At 38.4% G+C, this 24,274-nt stretch overlaps 1 protein-coding gene across 3 annotated transcripts in view; it reads left to right on the forward strand.

The window, feature by feature from the left end:
- Window positions 1-24,274, forward strand: part of LIG1 (DNA ligase 1) — a 193,576-nt gene that overhangs the window by 47,323 nt on the left and 121,979 nt on the right. For all 3 annotated transcript variants that reach the window (XM_053451461.1, XM_053451460.1, XM_053451462.1), the window contains exon 4: window positions 17,948-18,137. In XM_053451461.1, the coding sequence (XP_053307436.1) occupies window positions 17,948-18,137 (190 nt within the window). The remainder of the gene's footprint in view (window positions 1-17,947; window positions 18,138-24,274) is intronic.

Below are 24,274 nucleotides of genomic sequence, written 5' to 3' on the forward strand. Positions count from 1 at the left end.
GTTTTTTTCAGCACACCCAGCAGATTCCAAATATATTTTTTATATTTTTATATGTGTATGTCTCATTAGGTTTGCAAAATAAAGCCAAAAATGGGAAAAAAGTGTAATTTTTCACTTCCGACTCAATAAAAACTAGTTTGTAATGTTATTTTTCTAAACTCTAATATCAAAAGCTGTGTTGCTAAATATTTGTAGTAGGTAACCGGTCTAAAATAAACAGAAATTGAGAACAGTAGACTGTGTTTTTCTAATATTTTATAGCTAAAAGTTCAATTTACTAGACTATCACAAAAGACGTCTTTAAATTTGATGCATGGCTGCCGTCAATTAAACTGCCCGGGATGTTAAAATAAGCCAACAAAACTATATATTTTTAGAAACTACACCCCCAGCTGCAGCAAATGAAGTCTTAGTTGTATTTGTATCACAAATCTGACATGCACAACAAATAAGTGAATATCACAGTTCTTAAAAAAAAAAAAAAAAAAAAAAAAAAAAAAAAATAAATTCTAAGCGACAAGTTCATTTATGTCTTGCGCACTCCAGTCTTGTGCTACGAATACATGCAGCCCCTCATTTGATGCGCCAAGGGGTGTAGTTTCTGAAAATATATACTTTACGTACCATAATTTAACTTTCCAGCTGTCTAGAGCTGTCTGATTGCAGGCATCACCCCTAAATGTTTTAAGAAAATCTTTTAACAAGATTCTCCAATCTGCCATATCTGAAGTTAAAGTGGTCTAGACATCTGGGAAGTTAACTTAGGGTACATAAAGTACATTTTTCAAGAAACTACACCCCTTGGAGCTTCAAATGAGGGGTTACATGTATTTCTAGGACAAAAGTTGAGTGCACAACTAATGATGGAATATGTCGCTTTGGCTAGAAAATGTTTTTTCTAACCATAGCGACATGTTCATTTGTGTCTTGCGCACACCAGGTTTGTACTAGAAACACATGCAGCCCCTCATTTGATGTGCCAAGGGGTGTAGTTTTTGCAAATATGTACTTTTTGTGCCATAATTTAACTTCTTACGTGAGCAGTAATGCCACGTCAAGGCTTCAACCTTAATTACTGACCATTCACACGCCTTTCATATCTCCATTCACTCGCAGAAGCACACGCCATACTTTCCGTACATTCACTCACAGAAGCACACACCATTCTTTCCCCTTACAATCCCAAAAGAAATGATGGTAAACGGAGAAAAAAAATCACTTTTACAGCAAAAATACGTTTTGCAGTAAAAATGCAAGGCGCTCCAGGGATGATATGGTTACTCACGTACTGCACAGGCTAAATGGCTGATTTTACTAATATTTGCAGTTCATCAGGATTTCAAAAATTGCCTTCCTCTACCATTGGCTAAATTTAACTTAAACTAGTTTATGTTTAGATAATTTAATTTGGGGGTCTCTAGGCAATTTTTTTAACTTAATATTTTTTATTCTTTTACTCTTTCACAAGCATTATACTAGGGCTGCAACAACTAATCGATAAAATCGATAATAATCGATAATGAAATTCGTTGGCAACGAATTTCATTATCGATTAGTTGAATCGATTATTATCGATTATAAAATCAGGGTTTTTTCAGAGGAAACGCTCTGAAAAATCCCCCTCATTATATAATCCGTTTAGTCTGACTCACCGTCTCACAGCAGCAGCTCCTACTTACTCCCCCTCCCTGTAATCACTGTGACAACTGGCCCCGCCCCTTCCTTCTCCAGGCCAGAACCACATGGCTGTGACACTCATCTAACTGTAAGTATATGTACATATATATATATGTATATATATATGTATATATATATATATATATGTATATATATGTATATATATTAGACCTGAAACAACGAATCGATAAAATCGATAATAATCGATAACGGGAATCGTTGTCGACGATTTCCGTTATCGATTAATCGAGTGATGGATTCGTCGTTGGAGCGCTCGGCTCCTTTCACTTACCTCCACCAGCGTTCCCCCGTTTCTGCTGCAGAGCTCTGTAGTGTCCGTCTGCTTGAAGTTACGTAATGACGGATGTGACGCGCGTGAACGATGAAGATTTGAATAAAGTTTTGCGGTTGAACGTTGTAAGTGGAACGATTCGGTAGCAGAGAGAGAGAGAGAGAGAGAGAGAGAGAGAGAGAGAGAGAGAGAGAGAATGAATATATATATGATTGCCGGGTGGGAAACTGATGGGGCAGAGTGTGGGTGGGTGCAGGGCATTTCATTAAATTATTAAATATTGTTTTTTTTTTTAATCGATTAATCGAAAAAATAATCGGCCAACTAATCGATTATTAAAATAATCGTTAGTTGCAGCCCTAATATATATATATATGTATATATATATATATATTATGTGTGTGTGTGTATATATATATATATATATATATATATATATAATGTGTGTGTGTGTGTATATATATATATAATGTGTATGTAATATATATATATGTAATATATATATATTTATTTGGGCTACTGAAAGTTAGGGGAGGTGGGGGTTAATTTAGGGGCAGTTATGGTTAGTGGGTTGTTTAGGGTTAATTTAGGGGCAGTTATGTTAATAGGGTGTTTAGGGTTAATTTAGGGGCAGTTATGTTAATAGGGTGTTTAGGGTTAATTTAGGAGCAGCTGTGGTTAATGGGGTGTTTGGGGTTAATTTGAGGCAGTTGTGGTTAATGGTGTGTTTAGGGTTAATTTAGGGGATGCTGTGGTTGATGGGGTCTTTAGGGTTAATTTAGGGGATGCTGTGGTTAAGGGGGTGTTAAGGGTTAATTTAGGGGCAGTTATGGTTAATGGGGAGTGTAGGGTTAATTTAGGGGACTCTAAATCCTGGGGGCAGTGAAGTGACATATCTGGGGGTATAAGGCATATACAGTATATAAGGCATATGTGGGGAGGGCAGTGTGGCATGTCTGGGGAGGACGGAGTGGTGTATCAGGGTGTATAAGGCATATCTGGGGGTAGAGAAGTGGCATGTGTGGGAGGCAGGGTGGCATGTCTGGGGAGGATGGAGTGGGGTATCAGGGGATATAAGGCGTATCAGGCACAGTGGCAGATGTGGGAGGCGATGTGGGAGGCAGCGTGGCGTGGCATATGTGGGAGGCAGCGTGGAGTGGCAGATGTGGGAGGCAGCGTGGCATGGCATATGTGGGAGGCAGCGTGGAGTGCTGTGGTAGGCAGCGTGGCATATGTGGGGGGGCAGCATGGCATGTCTGGGAGGCAGCGTAGCAAGCCTGGGCTCAAATGTGCATATATTGGGGGGCTGGTTGGGAAATAAAGACAAGAAATGTATTATCAAAGTTTTTTTTATTCTGCTGTTTGTATTTAACATCATTTGTTTAGTAAATTATTTTAAATAAATGAAAAATTTACATTCATTTTTTTTATCCGATTAATCGATTAATCGAAAAAATAATCGGCCAACTAATCGATTATTAAAATAATCGTTAGTTGCAGCCCTACATTATACCATTGGAAAGGTGAGGCGATTACCTTTCCAATGGTATATGATGGGGGTCTGTAGCTGCTTAGATGCCTGAGATACAGGCATCTAAGCAGCATGCCCCCATACCTTTTTAACTGACAATTGTCAGTTTTCAATAAAGTTGCGCGGTGACGTCATTACCGGCCCGATCGGGTGGTCCCAGTGATGCCCTTCAATATGAAAAATATGCTTTTTCAGTATACAACCTCTAAATTCTTGAAAATAAAGGTGCAAAATAGCTTTTTTTTTTTGCTTAAATCCCTACCTCACCATAAAAAATTCACCTTACTGTCAAGCACTGCTAATCAGCTGTAAAGAAACAAAACAAGAAAAAACTCCACTCTCCTCTCTACATGATTACGCCATGCAAATACCGTATTTGCTCGATTATAAGACGAGGTTTTTTTCAGAGCAAGATCTGGCACAGCAAGACAATATTAAACAAAATAAGTCTAATATAGAAGCACTGGAACTAAAGTTGGCAGATTTTGAAGATCGAGTGCGTCGTATGAATCTGAGAATAAGAGGAGTACCTGATTCTGTCACAAATGATGATTTAGATCGTTTCCTCAAAGATCTCTTTTTAAAAATGGGGGTCACCCAAGAAGGTCATACCCCTTTATGGGAACGATATCATAGAGCCATAAAGGCTGCAAATTTACCGTCAGATCTATCTCGTGACGTCTTGATCCGTTATACAAATGTCCAAATACGAGATAAAATCCTAAAAATTTCTAGGGAAGGGCCATTATCCGAGCCCTACCAGAAAATTAAAATATAAATATTACCAGATTTATCTTACTTCACACGATCAAAGAGACGGCAATATGCTCATCTGACGGAGAGCCTAAGGAGAAATATAATTCGCTATAAGTGGATATATCCGGTAAAAAATTCTCTAACATATGAACAAAAAGTGTGGACTTTCGATAAACCTGAAAACTTGGATAAATGGCTACAGGGGAAAAAATCCAATAATCAAAGAAGACATGAAGAAAAGAAGAAGAAAATATATTATAAAGAAAATTCCGGACTATTATGAACAAAATTTTTTTTTGACTGTGTAACATGCCCATGGGTATAGTGTAAAATGGATTTTGATTGGTAAATTTTTTGATGTATTTTGGCTCACAATGAAATCACACATATGTATTTATGATATCTGTAGCGTATGACAGTTGTTATACGCAAAATAGAACACAATATATACGTGCCTAGGTATAAGATTTAAATTTATTAGTGCCTATTACGGAGTATCATTAGTGCATATGAGCAGTCGAATCTTATTAACTCTTATTTTTTTTCCATAATATAAAATTCACTCTTTTTTTAGAAATGATTAATTGTTGAAGCACTAAGCTATTTGCCTACACGAACGTAGGTTTCTTAATCACAGATGATTTTGTTTCTTTTTTCTTATTAATTTTATTATGATGGGCTTTTACTTACTTTATAGGGCAGCTAATATTAAGTTATAACAGAAAATGCACTTTGACTGTGTAAAAGGCACATGTATATACTTTAAAAGGCATGTGGATTGGTATAGATACGATTAATTGTTGAAGCACTGAGCTATTTGCTTACACGAACGTAGGTTTCTTTATCACAGATGACTTTGTTTCTCTTTTTTTAGTAATTTTAATATGATGGGCTTATATATACTTTATAGGGCTGCTAATATTAAGTTATAACGGAAAATGCACTTTGATTGTGTAAAAGGCACATGGATATACTTTAAAATGCATTTGGATTGGTATAGATCTGATTAATTGTTGAAGCACTAAGCTATTTGCTCATACGAACGTAGGATTCTTAACCCCTTAATGACAAAGCCCGTACGTGTACGGGCTCAAAATGCATTGTTTTCAATGGGTTTAGGGACCGCCCATTGTCCTTAAGGGGTTAATCACAGATGATTTTGTTTCTTTTTAATAATTTTATTATGATGGGATTTTATGTACTTTATAGGGCAGCTAACATTAAGTTATAACGGAAAATGCACTTTGACTGTGTAAAAGGCACATGGATATACTTTAAAATGTATTTGGATTGGTAGATTCTTGATGTACCTTGAAACACAAAGAAAATCACACACATGAATGTCTACAGTGCATGAAAATAGTTGTAATATGTAAAATAGAACATAATATACACATGCTTACATTTATTTACGCTTTCTATGGAATAATATGAATCCGCATGTAGAGCCGAATCTTATTATTTTTGAAGCCTTTAACATCCAGCTTATGTAATTTAGATATGATTAATGAAACATTAAGCTGTTTGCTCACATGCACGGACTTTTTTTTTTTTTTTTCTTCTCTTTGCGCTGATAATAGGAATTTATTTAATTTAAATAAGAATAGTGTCCCTAGACGCCGAATGCAATAATCTGCTTTTTACTCTACTTAATGTATTTGCCCCAAATCGTTCTCCAGTTAGGTATCTGATTAAGCTATTAGATAAAGTTCTAAAAGTAAAACAAGGTTTTTTTTTTATGGATGGGTGATTTTAATTGTGCTTTAGATCCCCACCTAGATAAAATGTCTCCGAAGGGCCCCATTAAAGAACAAAGCCTATACTCACAAGCTTTAAGATTACAATCTATATTAAAAAAACATGCTATATATGATATCTGGCAAATTTTTCACCCGACTGATAGAGATTTTACATGCTTTTCTAAATCCCATTGTGCATACTCCCGTATTGATTTAATATTGGGGGACAGCAATTTAGCTTTCAAAGCAAAAAATATAAAAATCCATGAAATAACATGGTCAGACCACAATATGGTATCAATGGATTTAGATGAAAGTAGGGAAAAATTCAGAGCGGAATGGAGATTAAACCCTAATTTATTGAAAAAAGAGATTGATATTGAATACATAAAGAAGATAACGGAATATTTTTCCCGGCGTATAGTGGCAGTACCAGAGGGTTTGCTCTTTCGCTAAAACACTAAAAGAAAACGAAGGGTTAAGCTCCGCCCCCCCTTACCCTATAACCGCCCGTAGTGGCATGGAGGATTAGTTCTTTTTTTGTCCCGCAGGGACGAACACTTGGGGCTCCGGCTCCTCCGATGGAAGACTTCAGTCGGCACACGGGTTGTGCCGGCCAAGCGGGGGTCTGGCAGTCCGTTCGCTCCCCGGGTGGGAGTTCGGCTGCGGCTCAGCTGCTCAGCTACTCCGCGTTACAGACGGGTTCTGTAGCGGAGATTTACACTGCCAGGGGAGGAGCATGCGCGGCCGTGCTACAACGCATGCGCGGTTCGGATCATCCGATTTTGGCGCCAGATTCAAAATTTGGTTGCCTATAGAAACTGTGCAAACCTGTCTGACCACAAGAGTGTGTGTGTGTGTCAGGACAGGTTTTTGCTGTGTTGTTTGACCCCCACACGTTTTTTTTTTGGTGATCTTCATATTGATACACCAAAAATATGTTAACCCCTTCATCTCCAGAGAAGGATAAAATGCCTTCTGCTCCTCCCAAAAAGGCTTCATGTAAGTCTAAACATTTGGCTTGCCTGGAATGTAATACTCCTCTCCCAGACGGCTACAAGAGGAAGACATGACAGCAGTGTTTAGCAGATATCCTGGCAAAAGAGAAACAAAAGGATATGCAGTCTTTTCTATCCTGGTTCCAGGATAATTTGTCCCAAACATTCCACGCATTTAAGGAGGCGGCCAAGCCAACAGTATATCACAAGCCAAGTAAGAAACGCAGGAGAGAGCGTAGTTCATCTACATCGGAATTGTCATCTGGGGAATGTTCTCGTTCATCCATGGATGTATCCAGTTCGGAAGAATCTGAATCCAAGTCCGGTTTTCCCTCTCAAGAGCTGGGAAAATTTATTAAAGAAGTAAATAATGTTTTACTGAATCCAGACACTAAGAAAAAGGGTTTTCCTGTGTTGCCTCATCTTATGGAATTTGTACAGCGTGACTGGAAGCATCCAAGTAAGCGAGCTTTTGTTTCTAAGCACTTCAAACTAATTTTTAAGCTTCAAGATGACAGCATATGGGAAGAGCTTCCTAAAGTTGATGTCCAGGTCGCTCAGTTGTCTAAAAAAACTACATTGCCAATTGGAGAAGTTTCCGGCCTAAAAGACACCATGGACAAGAGAGCAGAGACTGCTAATAGAAGAATATTCCAAGCAGCAGGACTGCAAAGCAAAGCAGCATCAGCTGGAGCAGCGGTAGCGAGAGCTCAAGGCTTATGGCTCCAGAAATTAGAAAACCACGTTCTGGAGGATGCAGATAAAGATCTTTCTCAACTTCTTAAAAATTTGAAACTTTCTTATGATTTTTTGATTGATACGGTGGAAGAATTAGTCAAGCTATCCGCCCGTAATATGGGTCTGTCTACGGTTGCCAGGAGAGCAGTTTGGCTTAGATCCTGGAACGCTGATTCTGCATCTAAATCTTCACTGTGTGATTTACCATTTGAGAGAAAAAAGCTTTTTGGTTCTCCTCTAGAAGAGCTTTTGAAACAAATGTCAGACACCAAGAAAGCGCTGCCTCAAGATATTAAGCCTAAATGGAACCGCAGGTATCCCTTTAATAGACGGAGATATTCCAGACCATCGGATAAGTCTTCCTTTCGGAAACAAAATAAAGACACCAGATTTCACCCTAAAGGAGCTAGACAAGATAGGGCGAGACGGTTCTGACAAAGTAGGAGGTCGCCTTCGGATGTTTCGGGACACGTGGTTCCAGGCTACCAGCAACCCATGGATCCGCCGGATCATTTCAGAAGGCTACACCATAATATTTTGCAGGCCTCCACACAACATTTTCCTAGTCTCCTCTTACCCATCAGTAACCAAGAATATGGCATTAATTACGGCAGCGTCAAAACTCCTCAGACAGGGAGTGATAGAAAACTTTCCAAAGTCTCAGTTTTTTCAGGGGGTTTATTCCCGGTTGTTCCTAGTCCTGAAGCCAGGTGGCACCTTTCGTCCAGTATTGGATTTAAGGTTCGTCAACCAACATATTCCTTACCAACACTTCCGTATGGAAACCATCTCTTCAGTTACTCAGATGATTCAGAGAGGGGATTAAATGGCTTCCCTAGACCTTCAGGATGCTTACCTACATGTGCCTATAGCCGTAAAGTCAAGAAGATTTCTAAGATTTGCAGTGAACACAAGCCGAGGTCTCCTTCACTTTCAATTCAAAGCGCTACCCTTCGGCCTTTCAACTGCGCCAAGAGTCTTCACCAAGATTCTCACCCCTTTGGCGGCAGAATTAAGATTAAAAGGAATATCTGTGGTCCCTTACCTGGACGACTGGTTGATAAAAGCCTCATCAGCTGCACAACTCTTAATAGATCTTCAAGTGACGATCAATCTGCTCAAAAACCATGGTTGGCTTCTGAATGTGGCCAAATCAAACTTAAATCCAACAACAGAGATCAAATTTCTGGGATTTCGGGTAAACTCAAGATCTCTTCGCCTTTTTCTTCCGGAAGACAAAGCCACACGCATTCGGCTAAAGGTCGCAGATCTCCAAGCATATCCCATATGCTCCATCAGAAAGGTTATGAGCATTTTGGGACTTATGACTTCCACCATGCCGGCGGTAGCCTGGGCACAGGCAAGAATGAGGCCTCTACAATGGCACATTCTGTCCCACTGGTCCAGAAACGACGAGGACCTAGACAAAGAGATTTTGATATCTCAAGAAGTGCTGCGACAATTAGAGTGGTGGAAGATCAAGAAGAATTTGACAAGCGGCCTGTCATTCCAGCCCAAGCAGTGGCTGATAGTTACCACAGATGCATCCCAGACTGGTTGGGGAGCTCATTTCCAATCTCACTCAGCACAAGGGAAGTGGTCAACGCAGGAAGCACTTCAATCTTCAAACTTCAGGGAACTACAGGCTGTCTTCAGGGCCCTAGTATTTTTCAAGCCATGGATAGTAGGCAAACCAGTAAAGATTCAATCAGACAACGCCACAACAGTGGCTTATATAAACAGACAAGGAGGTACGAGAGTTGCCAGTCTTCAAGTTTTATGCACCGACATCATGCGATGGGCACAAAAGCACCTGGAAGCTATCTCTGCGGTTCACATCAGAGGTCAGTACAATGTACTAGCAGACGACCTCAGCAGAAACAGATGCTCTCAGGCAGAATGGTCCCTTCATCCGACTATGTTTCAGAAATTGGTGGCATTAGTAGGCTTGCCAGAAGTGGATCTCATGGCAACAAGACTAAACTGAAAGGTCCCTCTTTTTGCCTCCCTGTACAGTATGGATTACCCTCCTTTTCTGGATGGATTGGGGATCAAGTGGCAATTCAACCTGGCCTACATCTTCCCTCCGGTGGCGATGATTCCCCGAGTCTTGCTCAAAATCAAGATGGACAAGGCAAGAGTACTGGCAGTTCTCCCGTTTTGGCCAAACCGGAGCTGGTTTTCAGACCTTTGCCAACTTTCAGTAACTTATTGGGAGCTTCCATTGTCCTCAGTAGTTTTGGAGACGAAAGGAATTCCGCTTCACGTCCTTCGAATGTACAGGCTGACGGCCTGGCTGCTGCAAGGCTAATCCTGAAAAATCAAGGTATAGACCCTATTATGACTGATCTCCTCTTGAATTCAGTGAGACTGTCTACATCAAGAATTTATCTAAGAACATGGAGGAAATTTCTGGAATGGTGTCAGTCTCTAGATCTGCAGTCTTCTCCTCCATCCATTCCGGTCATTTTGCGCTTCTTGCATATGGGATTTACAGCAGGCCTCAAGGTCTCTACTCTTAAAGGTCAAGTGTCTGCTCTCAGTCATTTCCTGCTACTCGATCTGGCGTCAGATCGCTTAATTCGGAGATTTTTTAAGGCCATCACAATTAAGAGACCTCCGGTTAGATCTTTTTTTCCACCATGGGATCTTACCATGGTACTCAAAGCTCTGTGTTTATCTCTATTTGAACCTCTCCAAGAGGTGTCACTAAAATTCCTCTCCCTAAAGACAGCATTTTTAGTAGCTATCACCTCGGCACGGCGGATTGGGGAACTCCAGGCTCTCTCAGCCTCTAAGGAATGTCTCATTTTTCATCAAGACAAAGTGGTCGTGTATCCCAGACCATCATTCCTGCCTAAAGTGTTATCTCAGGTCAATATTAACCAACCTATTATCCTGCCTACTTTTTATCCAGATCCTACGACACCAGAAGAAAATGAATGGCACTCGGATGTTAAAAGAGCTCTTACGATATATTTGGAACGTACCTCTTCTTTTCGTTCATCGGACCATCTGTTTCTCCAGTTCCAGGGAAGGTCTTCAGGGCAAGCGGTGTCAAAATCTACGTTGTCCAGATGGCTCACAGATACCATCCGTCTGGCATACGACTCCTGTGGGGTCACAGTTCCTCCTCAGATTACGGCTCATTCTACGAGAGCCGTCTCAGTCTCCTGGGCCTCCAGGTCTTCAGTGTCTCCAGAGACATTTGTAAAGCAGCAACATGGTCCTCATGGAATACTTTTATTAAACATTACAGACTGGACATTTCCTCTGCTGGACGTCAGGTCCTTTACGCAGTCAAACTAACTCCCTCCCCTTTTGTTGAGGGGGATCTTGCTACATCCCTCTGGTACTGCCACTATACGCCGGGAAAAACAGTAATTTTACTCACCGTAAATTCTCTTTCCCCAAGTATAGTGGCAGTACGGATCTCCCTCCCAAATTGGTATTGATACAGATAATTGTTTTCCATCCTTTGGTCCTCTTGTTAATTAACTAATCCTCCATGCCGCTACGGGCGGTTATAGGGTAAGGGGGGGCGGAGCTTAACCCTTCGTTTTCTTTTAGTGTTTGTCCCGGCGAAAGAGCAAACCCTCAGGTACTGCCACTATACTTGGGAAAAGAGAATTTACGGTGAGTAAAATTACTGTTTTTTCATGGAGAATGACTTAGAAGGTACATCAGCTTTGAATGTATGGTGCGCTTATAAGGCGGTCATTAGGGGGCATTTTATTAAACTCTGTGCTCATGCAAAAAAAAAAAAAACAGATGCTAAATTATCCGACCTATATGTAACTTTGTTTCAGTTATATACTCTAAACAGAACCCCACTAAATATAATGCAGACAGAATTAAAGAAACAAAAGATAAGAAACTCCCAACTATTAGAAAATACCAATAAAGCCCTGATGAGCTTGAACTCGAGGAGATATTATAAAGGGAACAGGGCAGATAAAATGCTGACTAACCAATTAAAGAAAAGAAGGGAGGATAAAATTATATTCAAAGGGAAAACTTTATTAGCACCTAACGAAATAGGACAGGCCTTCAGTCAATTTTATGCAGACTTATATAATTTATCTAATACAGCTACAGAAATTGAGTTAAACAAATATTTTCAGGAAAGATCATTCCCTAAGCTTCTCAATCAGTCTATAGACAGTCTAAATGGAAGAATCACTTTAAGAGAAGTACACAGGGAAATTCGAAGATTAAAAGGAAAAAAAAGCCCCAGGCCCAGATGGCTTTGATGCCACTTTTTATAAAGTTTTCATAGAGGAGATTTCTCCACACTTAGTTCAAGCATTTAATGAGGGCATGGAGATAGGGATACTTCCGGAAGAACTGTTGCGGGGGAATATTATTCGAATCTTAAAAACAGGGTAGGACCCAGAGAATATAACTAGCTACAGACCCATATCTCTTTTAAATACAGACATAAAAATATATGCAGGAGTCTTAGCCCAAAGATTAAGCGTGGTCTTACCACAGTTGATCCATAAGGATCAAGTTGGATTCATAAAAGGCAGGCTGGCGGCTAATCATATAAGGGCCCTAGTGGGCATATTTGAAGAAAATGCACGCAAGGGAGTTCCCCAGCTGACCCTGTCATTGGACGCTGAGAAAGCTTTTGACAGGGTCAGCTGGAGATTCATTGCTGAGTCTTTGAATGCTTTTGGTAGAAAGGGGAAATTTCACCAGGCCACTATGGCCCTGTATAGTAAACCCATGGGTAGAGTAGTGGGCTCCGGCATAAAATCAAATTGGTTCCTCATTTCAAATGGCACAAGACAGGGGTGCCCTCTTTCTCCTTTGCTCTATGTGCTTTCGCTGGAATCGCTGGCGAGGGACATTAGATCCAATCCAGATATTGTGGGCTGTGGATAGGGGAACCAACAAAAAATAGTTATATGCGGATGACGTACTACTTACAGTCAGAGACCCCTTAAATTCCTTAATGAAGACAATGGATTTAATACACCAATATAGTTTGGTTTCTAACTATAAATTAAACTTAAAGAAATCCATTGCGCTCCCTTTTCGCATAGACGTAAAACAAAAGAAAGAAATGGAGAAAATAGGACTAAGTTGGGCTAATCACTCACTTTGTTATTTGAGAGTTAAAATTTCTATTACCCCAAATAATCGGATGAAGATTAATCTCCTCCCATTGATAAAAGGAAACTAATCTCTATTTTAAAAATTGGCATAGTTTATAAATATCTTGGTGGTGGAGGATAAATGTGGTCAAGGCATACATCTTACCAAAATTTTTGTATATCTTTAGAATGATTCCCTTGAGTATACCCTAAAGCTGGATGGAGCTAATCCAACGATCCTTTAATAGATTCATCTGGGCAGCTAGGAAACCAAGATTGAAACAGCAATTGATTTCAATGAATAAATCACAAGGAGGTCTAAGCGTGCCACTTATTCAAGACTATTCACAAGCGGCTATATTTTTACAAGCATGTTTAACACAGAGAAATGAAGCAACTCAAGAACCGTGGTATAGAGCAGAGATTCCAAGAAATTACCCATATAATAATTTACGAACTATTTTTTGGTTATCGACCAAAAAAGCCACTCGTATAATGGAAACGGCAAATAGTATGGTTCTGAGACAGCTCCTTAAAAATTGGAATTGGGTAAAAAGGCAGACAGGATTAAAAGATAAGATCATAACGAGCCTCCCACTCCATATTTTAGGAAACTGTACGGAGAATATAAATTTGAAACCCTGGAACCAAAGAGGTATACTCTTAATAAAAAATTGCTATTAAATCCTTTTCGCAACTCCAAATTGAATACCAGCTTCCAGTCGAAGAATGTTATAATTATTTAAGAGTAAAAAGTTTCCTACTAAAGTGGAACTTAAACCCCAAAATACAAGAACTCTTAGGCTATTTGACCGAAGGAGACATTCAGCAAAATGCACTCTCAAAGGCGCTTCAACTTATAGCATTACTGAAAAAAGATCATACTCCTTTTGGCCCTAAAAAATGGGAGAAGGATCTGGGAAGTAGAATTACTATAGAAGACTGGAATAAATCGTTGAATCTAACTTATAAAAATATACACTGCCTAAACTTGAATGAGGTACAATATAAATTAATGAATCGTTGGTATTTAGTTCCTACAACTTTAGTAAAAATGTATCCAAACAATATACCGAACTTCTGGAGGTGTGGATATTTTAAGGGAGATTTTCTCCACATATGGTGGAATTGTCCCCTTTTAAATAGACTGTGGATGAAGGTATCGGAAAAACTTAGATATATTTGGCTCGCAATGGACATTAACTCCAGATAGAGCGTTATTACATTTGAATTTACCTAAAGCCACAAGTCAAGAAATAAAACTATTATTACACATATTGACAGCCATTAAGATAGTAAATAGCTAGAAAGTGGAGATCTCCAGAGCCAATATCATGGAAAATAGTAAGATCGCAAATCCTACACCAATGCCACATGGAGAAATTAATCATAACACAAGATAGCGGTACTATTAAAAATCATGAAATATGGGAAAAGTGGATCAACCTCATTTCAGCTGGCAAATTAGATTAGAAATAAGTCTGACTAAATACTTTATATCTACTTTTCTTTTGTCCCTGGCTATAGGCTAAGGAAACAAATAAGGCCAATATACCTTAGTAACGATAATGAAATATATATACACACTATTATGTGAATGCGAAAACCCCAAATGAGTCCATACTTACATATTCAGTATATTTAATCTATGGAATCACGGAATCCACAATAACTGTTCTTAGTCTTGTCAGTTTTTTAACTGTACCTTGTTTATTTGTCCAAATATTGTACTGTATTCCTTTTTTATGTTGTATTTTATACTCAAAAAACAAATAAATAATAAAAAAAGTATATCAGGGGGCTCAGTGGAATCTCTGGCATATAAGAGGTATAAGGCATACATGGGGTAGAGTGGCAAGCTGGGGGTCAGATGTGCATAACTGGGGGCAGTTTGGTAAATAAAAGAAAATATAAACAAGGCTTTTTTTCTCAGTTTTTATTAAATATGAAAAATAGTTAACATATGAATTAATATTTACTAATAACTTTGTATTAAAACCTAGTTTGAGAAACACTTTTTGGGTTCTTGTAGCTTTTATTATGTCAGTAAAATAAAAAGGTGAATAGCGAGAGGCCATTGCAATAAAGAGATGAAAGTGTAAATTGTACGTTTATTACATTATTTTAAATGAAATAAAATTGCATTTTTTAATCGATTAATCGAAAAAATAATTGGCCAACTAATCGATTATTAAAATAATCGTTAGTTGCAGCCCTACACATAAGGGGGTTAAAAGGCATATCATGGAGCACAGTGGCATATAGAGGGTTAAAAGGCATATCATGGGCCACAGTGCCATATTAGAGTGGCAAGCCTGGGGGCAGATGTGCGTAACTGGGGGGCAGGTTGGAAAATACAAGGCAATAAAAACAAAAAGATATTTTTCTCAATCATATCTTTTATTAAAAAATTTAATAGTTTACATGAATTAACATTTACTGGTAAAACTTTTTTCCTATAGGGTCATCTTATATTCAGGCTTTTTCTTTTTTTCCTAAATTAATATTCAGATTTTGAGGGGGTCGTTTTATAATCAAGCAAATACGGTAATTGGGGATTATTCTAGCTCTGTGTCTGAATAATCAGATTTTATTAAAGACAGGAGGCAAATATTTTGCATATTTTCCTTTACTTAGACCTCACAGCAGCAAAGTAGAAAAAAACTATGTAAACAAATAACCAGGGCTTGAACAAGTTTAGCACCAGGCAGATGTCCCAGAAATGGGAATACTGAGGGGCAGGGGGTCTGGAAAGACGCATCCCTTGCAAAAGACGGCAAATCAAAAGGTCCCTACCGATCGGAAGACCCGATATGGGAACGTGAAAAGCTGAGATGGCAAAGCGGGTCACGTTGATGGTACGATACTATTTTCTTTGGGAAACAGTGCAGACAAAAAGTTGATAACGTCCGTCACAGGGGCCGTAAAGGGATCACCTGGCAGATTCCAGGAGCCCCTGAAATCGTCCATGCCACCAGAGAAAGACTTCATGGAAGGATGAGGGGATCCCTGTAGGACACTTCCAAGAGAGCCGGGAACCAGGGTTGAGCTGGCCACAGGGGCGAAAACAACACAAGGGAAATCATCTATCGCCGAACTTGGTGGATCGCTCAAGAGGCCAAGTCTGAGAGAAAGCGTCAGTCGCTGTTGATTCCGGATCCGGGAGCCAACTGAAGAAAAGGATGGAAGTTGTAAGTTTTTTTTGATGTTCGATATTTTGGAGGAAGGGAGTTTGAGAAGCAAATTGATCAAATCTATCTTGAAGCCCAGAAAAGTAATCAATTGCGTCGGGGCGATGACCGACTTCTGGAGGTTCAAAATGAACCCCAAATTCAGCCGATAACCCATATTGTTTGAAACCACAGTTTCGGGTCTGAGTGGAAAAGCAAGATGTCGTCGAGGTAGATGATCGAGCGAACACCCCGAGCTCGAAAGAAGGCCATAAACAGGCTTCATTAGCTTGGTGAAGCACCACAGAGCTGAGCTCAAATTGAACGGATGGCAAGTGAATTGCCACGGTTGGGAATTCCATAGGAATTGAAGAAACTGTCGGTAGTCCGAGTGGATCGGTACCGTAAGGTACGCATCCTTCAGGTCTAGTCTGGTGAACCAATCGCCTTCTCTTAGAAGGTCTCGAGGCATATGAATACCTTCCATTTGAAAGTGACGGTAAACCTTGTATTCATTTAGGAATTTCAAACTGGACGTTTCTCCCCTGATTATTTGTGATCAAGGAATATGTTGCTGATAAAACCCTGGGGGCCAGTTGACCTTTTGGATTACACCTTTGTCTCTGAGAAGTGCTATTTCTTGGTCGATGAGACTTTTTGTCTCTTGACAACTAAGGGAGGGGGTCGGGTCTGAGACTGGGTGGACACAAAGTCTATGGAAAAACCCTGTATCGTCTGGAGGACCCAATTGTCCGAGGTGATGAGGTGCCAACAGTGAGAAAGGAATGCAAGATGAGCCGCTGGGGAGGAAAGAAAGAAGATAGTATTGGAGGACTTACTAGATCAAAATATTGTTCGTCCACGTCCACCTCTGCTATGACCTCTCTGGAAGCAGGAAACTGAGTCCGAAAGGTGGGATTATATTGGGGTGCGGAAACCGGACTGTAGCCGTATCTAGGGCAAGCAAAGGTTCCGCGGCTGTCCGTTTTTGTTTTACAACTCAGGGCATCCAAGATGGCCGCCAAAAAATCGCGAGATTAAAGATGGCGGCCGTGAGATATAAGATGGCGACCGGAGACGGAGAAAAATGTCTTTTAAAGAACACAGTGATGGAGGTGAGAGCCCTGGACAGAAGCAGGAAAGAGGGAGAAAGCTCTAAACAAAAAACACATGTTTAGGCACAGATGTGTATATATACATTTTAATAATAAAAAATAAAATACCAGTGGCATGAAAAAAGTGGGTAGCAAATATCTCAGAAGTCAAGAGCATGAAAAAATCACCCACTAAACAAATATGAGAAATGTGACTGACCTGTGTGAGGAGCAGCAAAGGAAGAGGAGGCAGTCTTGCTCAATGGGACTTGTATATGCTAAGGCTGTCTCTGGTTATTTATTTATTTATTTTTTTTGCTTACATTGTTCTTTCTCTTTTGCTGCTGTGAGGGCTAAGTAAAGGAAGATATGCAAAATATTCGCCTCCTGTCACGCTATAAAATTCTGCTTCAGTGCCGCAACTGTGTTTAGAGCTATGTTATGGTGCAGCTTAGGTGCCTTTAGACCAGGTGACTCCTATGGCGCACAAGCATTGGGAAATTTTTAAAAAAAAACAAAAAAACAGCTGATCTGGATGTCAAAGGTTGCTTGCTATCGGGTTCTGCACCACTTCAAACTACTGCAGAATCCACCAGGGGACAGTTTTGACTTTTAGTGAGGTGCAATGCATGGTTTGTCTTAAACTGGGCATTTATGAATAGCCTACCTTGTCCTGGAAAATATAGGCTTTTTATGCAGTTTTGTTACTCTCAAGACTGAAACTCTCAAACTGAACACTGCCCTGGCATTCAAATGTTTAACTCTTCTATATATTTAGCAAAAATATCTTTTTTTTTTTTTAAATAACTTTTGAAGTTTTCACATCAACATTTTTATGTATTCCTTTTAGGGTTCCTGAAGACTTAAACAAAACTGGGACTTCTGATCTGCACGAAGAGTGCTCTCCAATAAAGGTGGTTTCTAAGAAGGCCTTACGAGTTATTGAAAGTGATTCCGATGAGGGGGCAATGGTGGAACTTAACAGGAAAAATGAAGGATCCCAGAGTGATGCTGTTAAACAAACACCTCAGAAAAAAAAGGTGAATATGTTAACTATTTTTCTGTCCTCCCTGATTCACAAATGATTCAGAAATTATTTGGTACTACAGGTGGCATAGCACAAAACGTTGGCCCTTCCCCTGCAAGCTTTGGTGTAGTGGCCTCCACTCCATAGGCTATGATAAGTAACATATCTGCGCTAATAGATTGTAAGCTTGTATGAGCAGGGCCCTCCTCACCTAAGACAAATTGTTATGTTATATACTACTTATGTCCTGTCTACCCATTGTACAGCGCTGTGTGAGGCTTTTGATGACGCTATATAAAACAATAAATAGCATTTTGATATTCAAGTATCAGACTCCAGAGAGTGGGCAATAGCTAAAGCAGATATGGCTCATTTTGTTATAGCAGATATGAATAGCAATGGTAAGGCAATTAATAAAGATTGTGTAAGTACCCCCTAATATTTATATAAAAAAAACGTTGCTTTCAATTCAGTTCATGGTAGCAGAATCCTGGGCACTTAGACATTTCAGACAAAAAGCTACCCATCTAAATGGCTCAAGTGTATCTACAATAAAGCATGGAATACAGAATGTTTGGTAACCCTTAACTCACCATATTTTAGATTTTTTTTATAGTAAATTAGATATGATCATTAAAAGACATTTTTGTCCTTAATAAATATTAGAGTGGGTTCACTAAATGAGAGAGAAGAAAACTAGAGCTAAACACGAGAACCTCAGAAATATTAAAAACAGCCATTGTCGACGAAGGGTACAAAAAAAACCTTCCTTAAGGGGTTAATGATAGCCATCCTCTGCACTTAACACTTTGAAGGGATCTCCTACGACAAGGCACCATTTACCACCCAAATCTATGCTCTTGGCACCTATCAGCATGGCTTCTGAAAGGCAAAGACTAGACAATAAGGACCTATCTCTTGCAGTTATTGATACCCTGCTAACCAGCAGGGGAGCAGTCACCTTGGAACAAAGATCACTAGGGGGCGCTTGTGTATACCGGTTGAAAAATATATAAAAATAAAAAGAAAAAACAATGATTGTGTAGTATTATGCACAAAGTTTTCACACTATATAGCCATATTATGCACTCACTATGGATATAAGTGTTCAGGCTTCTTAAACATCCAATCCTCCGAGTAAATGTGTGGCGTGTATATGCAAAGAAGCACAAGACAGGTGGGGACTACAATGGTGTAGTATCAAACAATTCCTGTGACACGCAAGTATAGAAATACACTTACACTTTTTGAAGGGGTGTAATACCCGTATGCATCAAGTGAATTTCCTCTACTCCTCCAATGACTCTGTATTTGCTGAATTTCAATGGTCTGCTGGTATGGAGCTGCTCTCAGTGTTGAGAATGATGGGAATCCACAATATGGTGAAAATAAAATGTACTATTTATTTAAGGCTATAAGCCAAAATAAAAACTATTTAAACAATTATCCAACAAGGATGTTATGACAAATAAAAAAGTCCAATAAAAGCTTTAAAAGAGCTCTGGCTCCTCAACGCGTTTCGCCGTGTCCACGGCTTCATCAGGAGTATCTTCATTGCTGGTGTATGGTCCTTTTAAATCATATTTGGCGCCATCTTCATCTGCCGGCGTCTGACGTCAGTACGTCCGCTATCGTCGTTCCGTCAGCTGATGGACCTTCAGGCTCTCCACGGAACTCCGAGAAAGAGGTAGGGGAACATTTTCATTCGTTTGATCTTACGGCGGTTTCGTAGTGTAGTGCTCTATGATCGCCTGCTCGGTTTTTAAATATAATATACCGAGAATGCGTCCCGATTTAACTAGTGCTGATATCCTCTATATTAATGATTAACCCCTCCACCATACGTAAGTGTGGAATCGAAAAAATATAACGAAAAACGAAATAAGTAAAAACGGAATGTTTGAAGAGACAAATTAAACTTATACCAATCATTATTTTCATATCCCATTATCCCGTTCTGTCAACCTGGTGATCAGTGTTGGTAATTTGGTAAAAGAACGTATGGGGGAGAGAAAAAAAAAAGGAATAAATCAGTAAATATCATATTTGGATGCTGATCGGAGGTGTAGGCAGGGGGAGTAAATGTCTGCATTTGGTAGGTATAGAAAAGTATATAGCTGTGTTTTAATGCTTTTATTTTATTGTTTCTTTCCTTAGGAACCGGCCATAACCTTTCCGGAACATAAAGGGTGTTATTCATCTTGTATGAACTTCCTGGGGGGAATGTGACCCTAACGATGGATATTCAAGTGTCTATTAAACCCCCATGACATGATGGTGGATTTTCTATATATAAATGAAGCATGAAGTGCCTTTTTATGGTTTAAGAGAACCAAAAAGATACTAATAAAAAGGAGCCTTGTATCTATATATATATAGTCTATAATATGCAAATATTACATTTTAAAAAGATTTTAAATAAAGTGAATTCTAAAATAATTAAAATATTTCAAATAAAATGAATTTTAAATGAATGAATTTTAAAAACTATTGAATAAAAAATTAATTTTATTTATCATGATGTATATTATTTATTTATCCGTCTCTCGATGTTCATTGTTGTATACCACTGGTACATCGTAAGATAAAAAATGCATATTGTTTTTTTAAATTGTCTAAAGATTATATATAACCCTTATTGATAAAATTATATTATATATGGTAGTCCATATGCATATGCATGATGGTGTGTATATGCGTTACATATATGTCAATATGTCTAGCTCCATGTTTAGACCACCTTTTTTAAAAGTTTTTAATTTAAAAATCCATTCTGTTTCCCTTTTGGACAAATTGTCTACCGTACTGCCACCTCTCCAATTGGGGGGCACCCAATCTATACCCATGATTTTTAAGGTTTCTATAGAGTATTTTGGGCATGTGTTGCAATGTCTGGGAACACTGTTTGGTGTTTTTATTCCTTATATTTCCAAGGTGTTCCAATGCCCTCTCCTTCATGGGTCTTATCGTCCTACCCACATATTGTAGGCCACACCCACATTCTAGTAGGTATACTATATTTTTTGTTAGACAGTTTATAAAATGTTTAATAGTGTATATTTGGCCTGTTGTTTTACCTATAAAATGATTAGTTTTTGGGGTAAAAATGTGCACATCTTGCAAAAAACACATTTGTGAAACCCATTTGGTTTGTTTCCTATAAACATCTGAGGGTTTTGTGTTTTTATTTGTTTCGGTAGGACGCTTGGGGCCAAAATGGTTTTTAATGAACTAGTTTTTTTAAAAAGTATTTGTGGTCTATCCGGTAACACTGTACTTAACACCTCATCATTCTTTAGAATGTGCCAATGTTTGTTTATGATTTGTTTAATCTTATTCGCTTGGGTATTATATTGTGTAAAAAAATGAAAAACTAAAATCCCTCTCCTTAAGTGTTTTGTGTATGCTATTTTTATTCCCCAGTAGTTGTTGTCCGTCTACTGTTTTCACTTCACGGAGACTCTCCTCTAGTTTCTCTTCCGGGTAGTTTTTTTCTACAAATTTTTGTTTGATTTCTTTTGCTTTGATTTCAAAATCCTCTTTTTTTGTGCAATTTCTCTTTACCCTCAGGAGTTGGCCCTTGGGAATGTTATTAAGCCATTGGGGGTGATGGCAACTGTTGTAGTTTATGTATCCGTTTCTGTCTGTAGGCTTACTATAGTTTCTTGAACATATCTGGTTATCTTCCCAAAAAAGTTCTACATCCAGAAATTCAATTTTTTGACTCTGTATGTTTGAGGTGAATTTTAAGTTAAAAATATTCTGGTTCGTATATGTTATGAAATCATTTAGACCCTCTTCCGACCCTCTCCAGATTATCAAGATATCGTCTATATATCTTTTCCACAGCACCAGGTTTGCACCGAACAGGTTGTTGAACCAAAAATAGTTGTGTTTTGTATTTTTGTGTATTTTTGGTTCGAGGATGAATTTTTCCTCCAACTTTGTGGGACGGCCATGGGCACCAGGTTTGCACCAAGCTATGCGAATTTATTTGTAGCAGAATGGGAAAACCAATTCATATGGAACAACAACCCGTTCGGTGCAAACCTGGTACTGTGGAAAAGATATATAGACGATATCTTGATAATCTGGAGAGGGTCGGAAGAGGGTCTAAATGATTTCATAACATATACGAACCAGAATATTTTTAACTTAAAATTCACCTCAAACATACAGAGTCAAAAAATTGAATTTCTGGATGTAGAACTTTTTTGGGAAGATAACCAGATATGTTCAAGAAACTATAGTAAGCCTACAGACAGAAACGGATACATAAACTACAACAGTTGCCATCACCCCCAATGGCTTAATAACATTCCCAAGGGCCAACTCCTGAGGGTAAAGAGAAATTGCACAAAAAAGAGGATTTTGAAATCAAAGCAAAAGAAATCAAACAAAAATTTGTAGAAAAAAACTACCCGGAAGAGAAACTAGAGGAGAGTCTCCGTGAAGTGAAAACAGTAGACGGACAACAACTACTGGGGAATAAAAATAGCATACACAAAACACTTAAGGAGAGGGATTTTAGTTTTTCATTTTTTACACAATATAATACCCAAGCGAATAAGATTAAACAAATCATAAACAAACATTGGCACATTCTAAAGAATGATGAGGTGTTAAGTACAGTGTTACCGGATAGACCACAAATACTTTTTAAAAAAACTAGTTCATTAAAAACCATTTTGGCCCCAAGCGTCCTACCGAAACAAATAAAAACACAAAACCCTCAGATGTTTATAGGAAACAAACCAAATGGGTTTCACAAATGTGGTTTTTGCAAGATGTGCACATTTTTACCCCAAAAAACTAATCATTTTATAGGTAAAACAACAGGCCAAATATACACTATTAAACATTTTATAAACTGTCTAACAAAAAATATAGTAAATCTACTAGAATGTGGGTGTGGCCTACAATATGTGGGTAGGACGATAAGACCCATGAAGGAGAGAGGGTATTGGAACACCTTGGAAATATAAGGAATAAAAACACCAAACAGTGTTCCCAGACATTGCAACACATGCCCAAAATACTCTATAGAAACCTTAAAAATTATGGGTATAGATTGGGTGCCCCCCAATTGGAGAGGTGGCAGTACGGTAGACAATTTGTCCAAAAGGGAAACGGAATGGATTTTTAAATTAAAAACTTTTAAAAAAGGTGGTCTAAACATGGAGCTAGACATATTGACATATATGTAACGCATACACACACCATCATGCATATGCATATGGACTACCAGTGGTATACAACAATGAACATCGAGAGACGGATAAATAAATAATATACATCATGATAAATAAAATTAATTTTTTATTCAATAGTTTTTAAAATTCATTCATTTAAAATTCATTTTATTTGAAATTTTAATTATTTTAGAATTCACTTTATTTAAAATCTTTTTAAAATGTATTTAATATGTGCATATTATAGACTATATATATATATATATATATATATATATACAAGGCTCCTTTTTATTAGTATCTTTTTGGTTCTCTTAAACCATAAAAAGGCACTTCATGCTTCATTTATATATAGAAAATCCACCATCATGTCATGGGGGTTTAATAGACACTTGAATATCCATCGTTAGGGTCACATTCCCCCCAGGAAGTTCATACAAGATGAATAACACCCTTTATGTTCCGGAAAGGTTATGGCCGGTTCCTAAGGAAAGAAACAATAAAATAAAAGCATTAAAACACAGCTATATACTTTTCTATACCTACCAAATGCGGACATTTACTCCCCCTGCCTACACCTCCGATCGGCATCCAAATATGATATTTACTGATTTTATTCCTTTTTTTTCTCTCCCCCATACGTTCTTTAACCAAATTACCAACACTGATCACCAGGTTGACAGAACGGGATAATGGGATATGACAATAATGATTGGTATAAGTTTAATTTGTCTCTTCAAACATTCCGTTTTTACTTATTTCATTTTTCTTTATATTTTTTCGATTCCACACTTACGTATGGTGGAGGGGTTAATCATTAATATAGAGGATATCGGCACTAGTTAAATCAGGACGCATTCTCGTTATATTATATTTAAAAACCGAGCAGGCGATCGTAGAGCACTACACTACGAAACCGCCGTAAGAATGAATGAAAATGTTCCCCTACCTCTTTCTC

This window comes from Spea bombifrons, chromosome 12 (assembly GCF_027358695.1).
Source record: "Spea bombifrons isolate aSpeBom1 chromosome 12, aSpeBom1.2.pri, whole genome shotgun sequence".
NCBI classification, from domain to species: Eukaryota; Metazoa; Chordata; class Amphibia; order Anura; family Pelobatidae; genus Spea; species Spea bombifrons.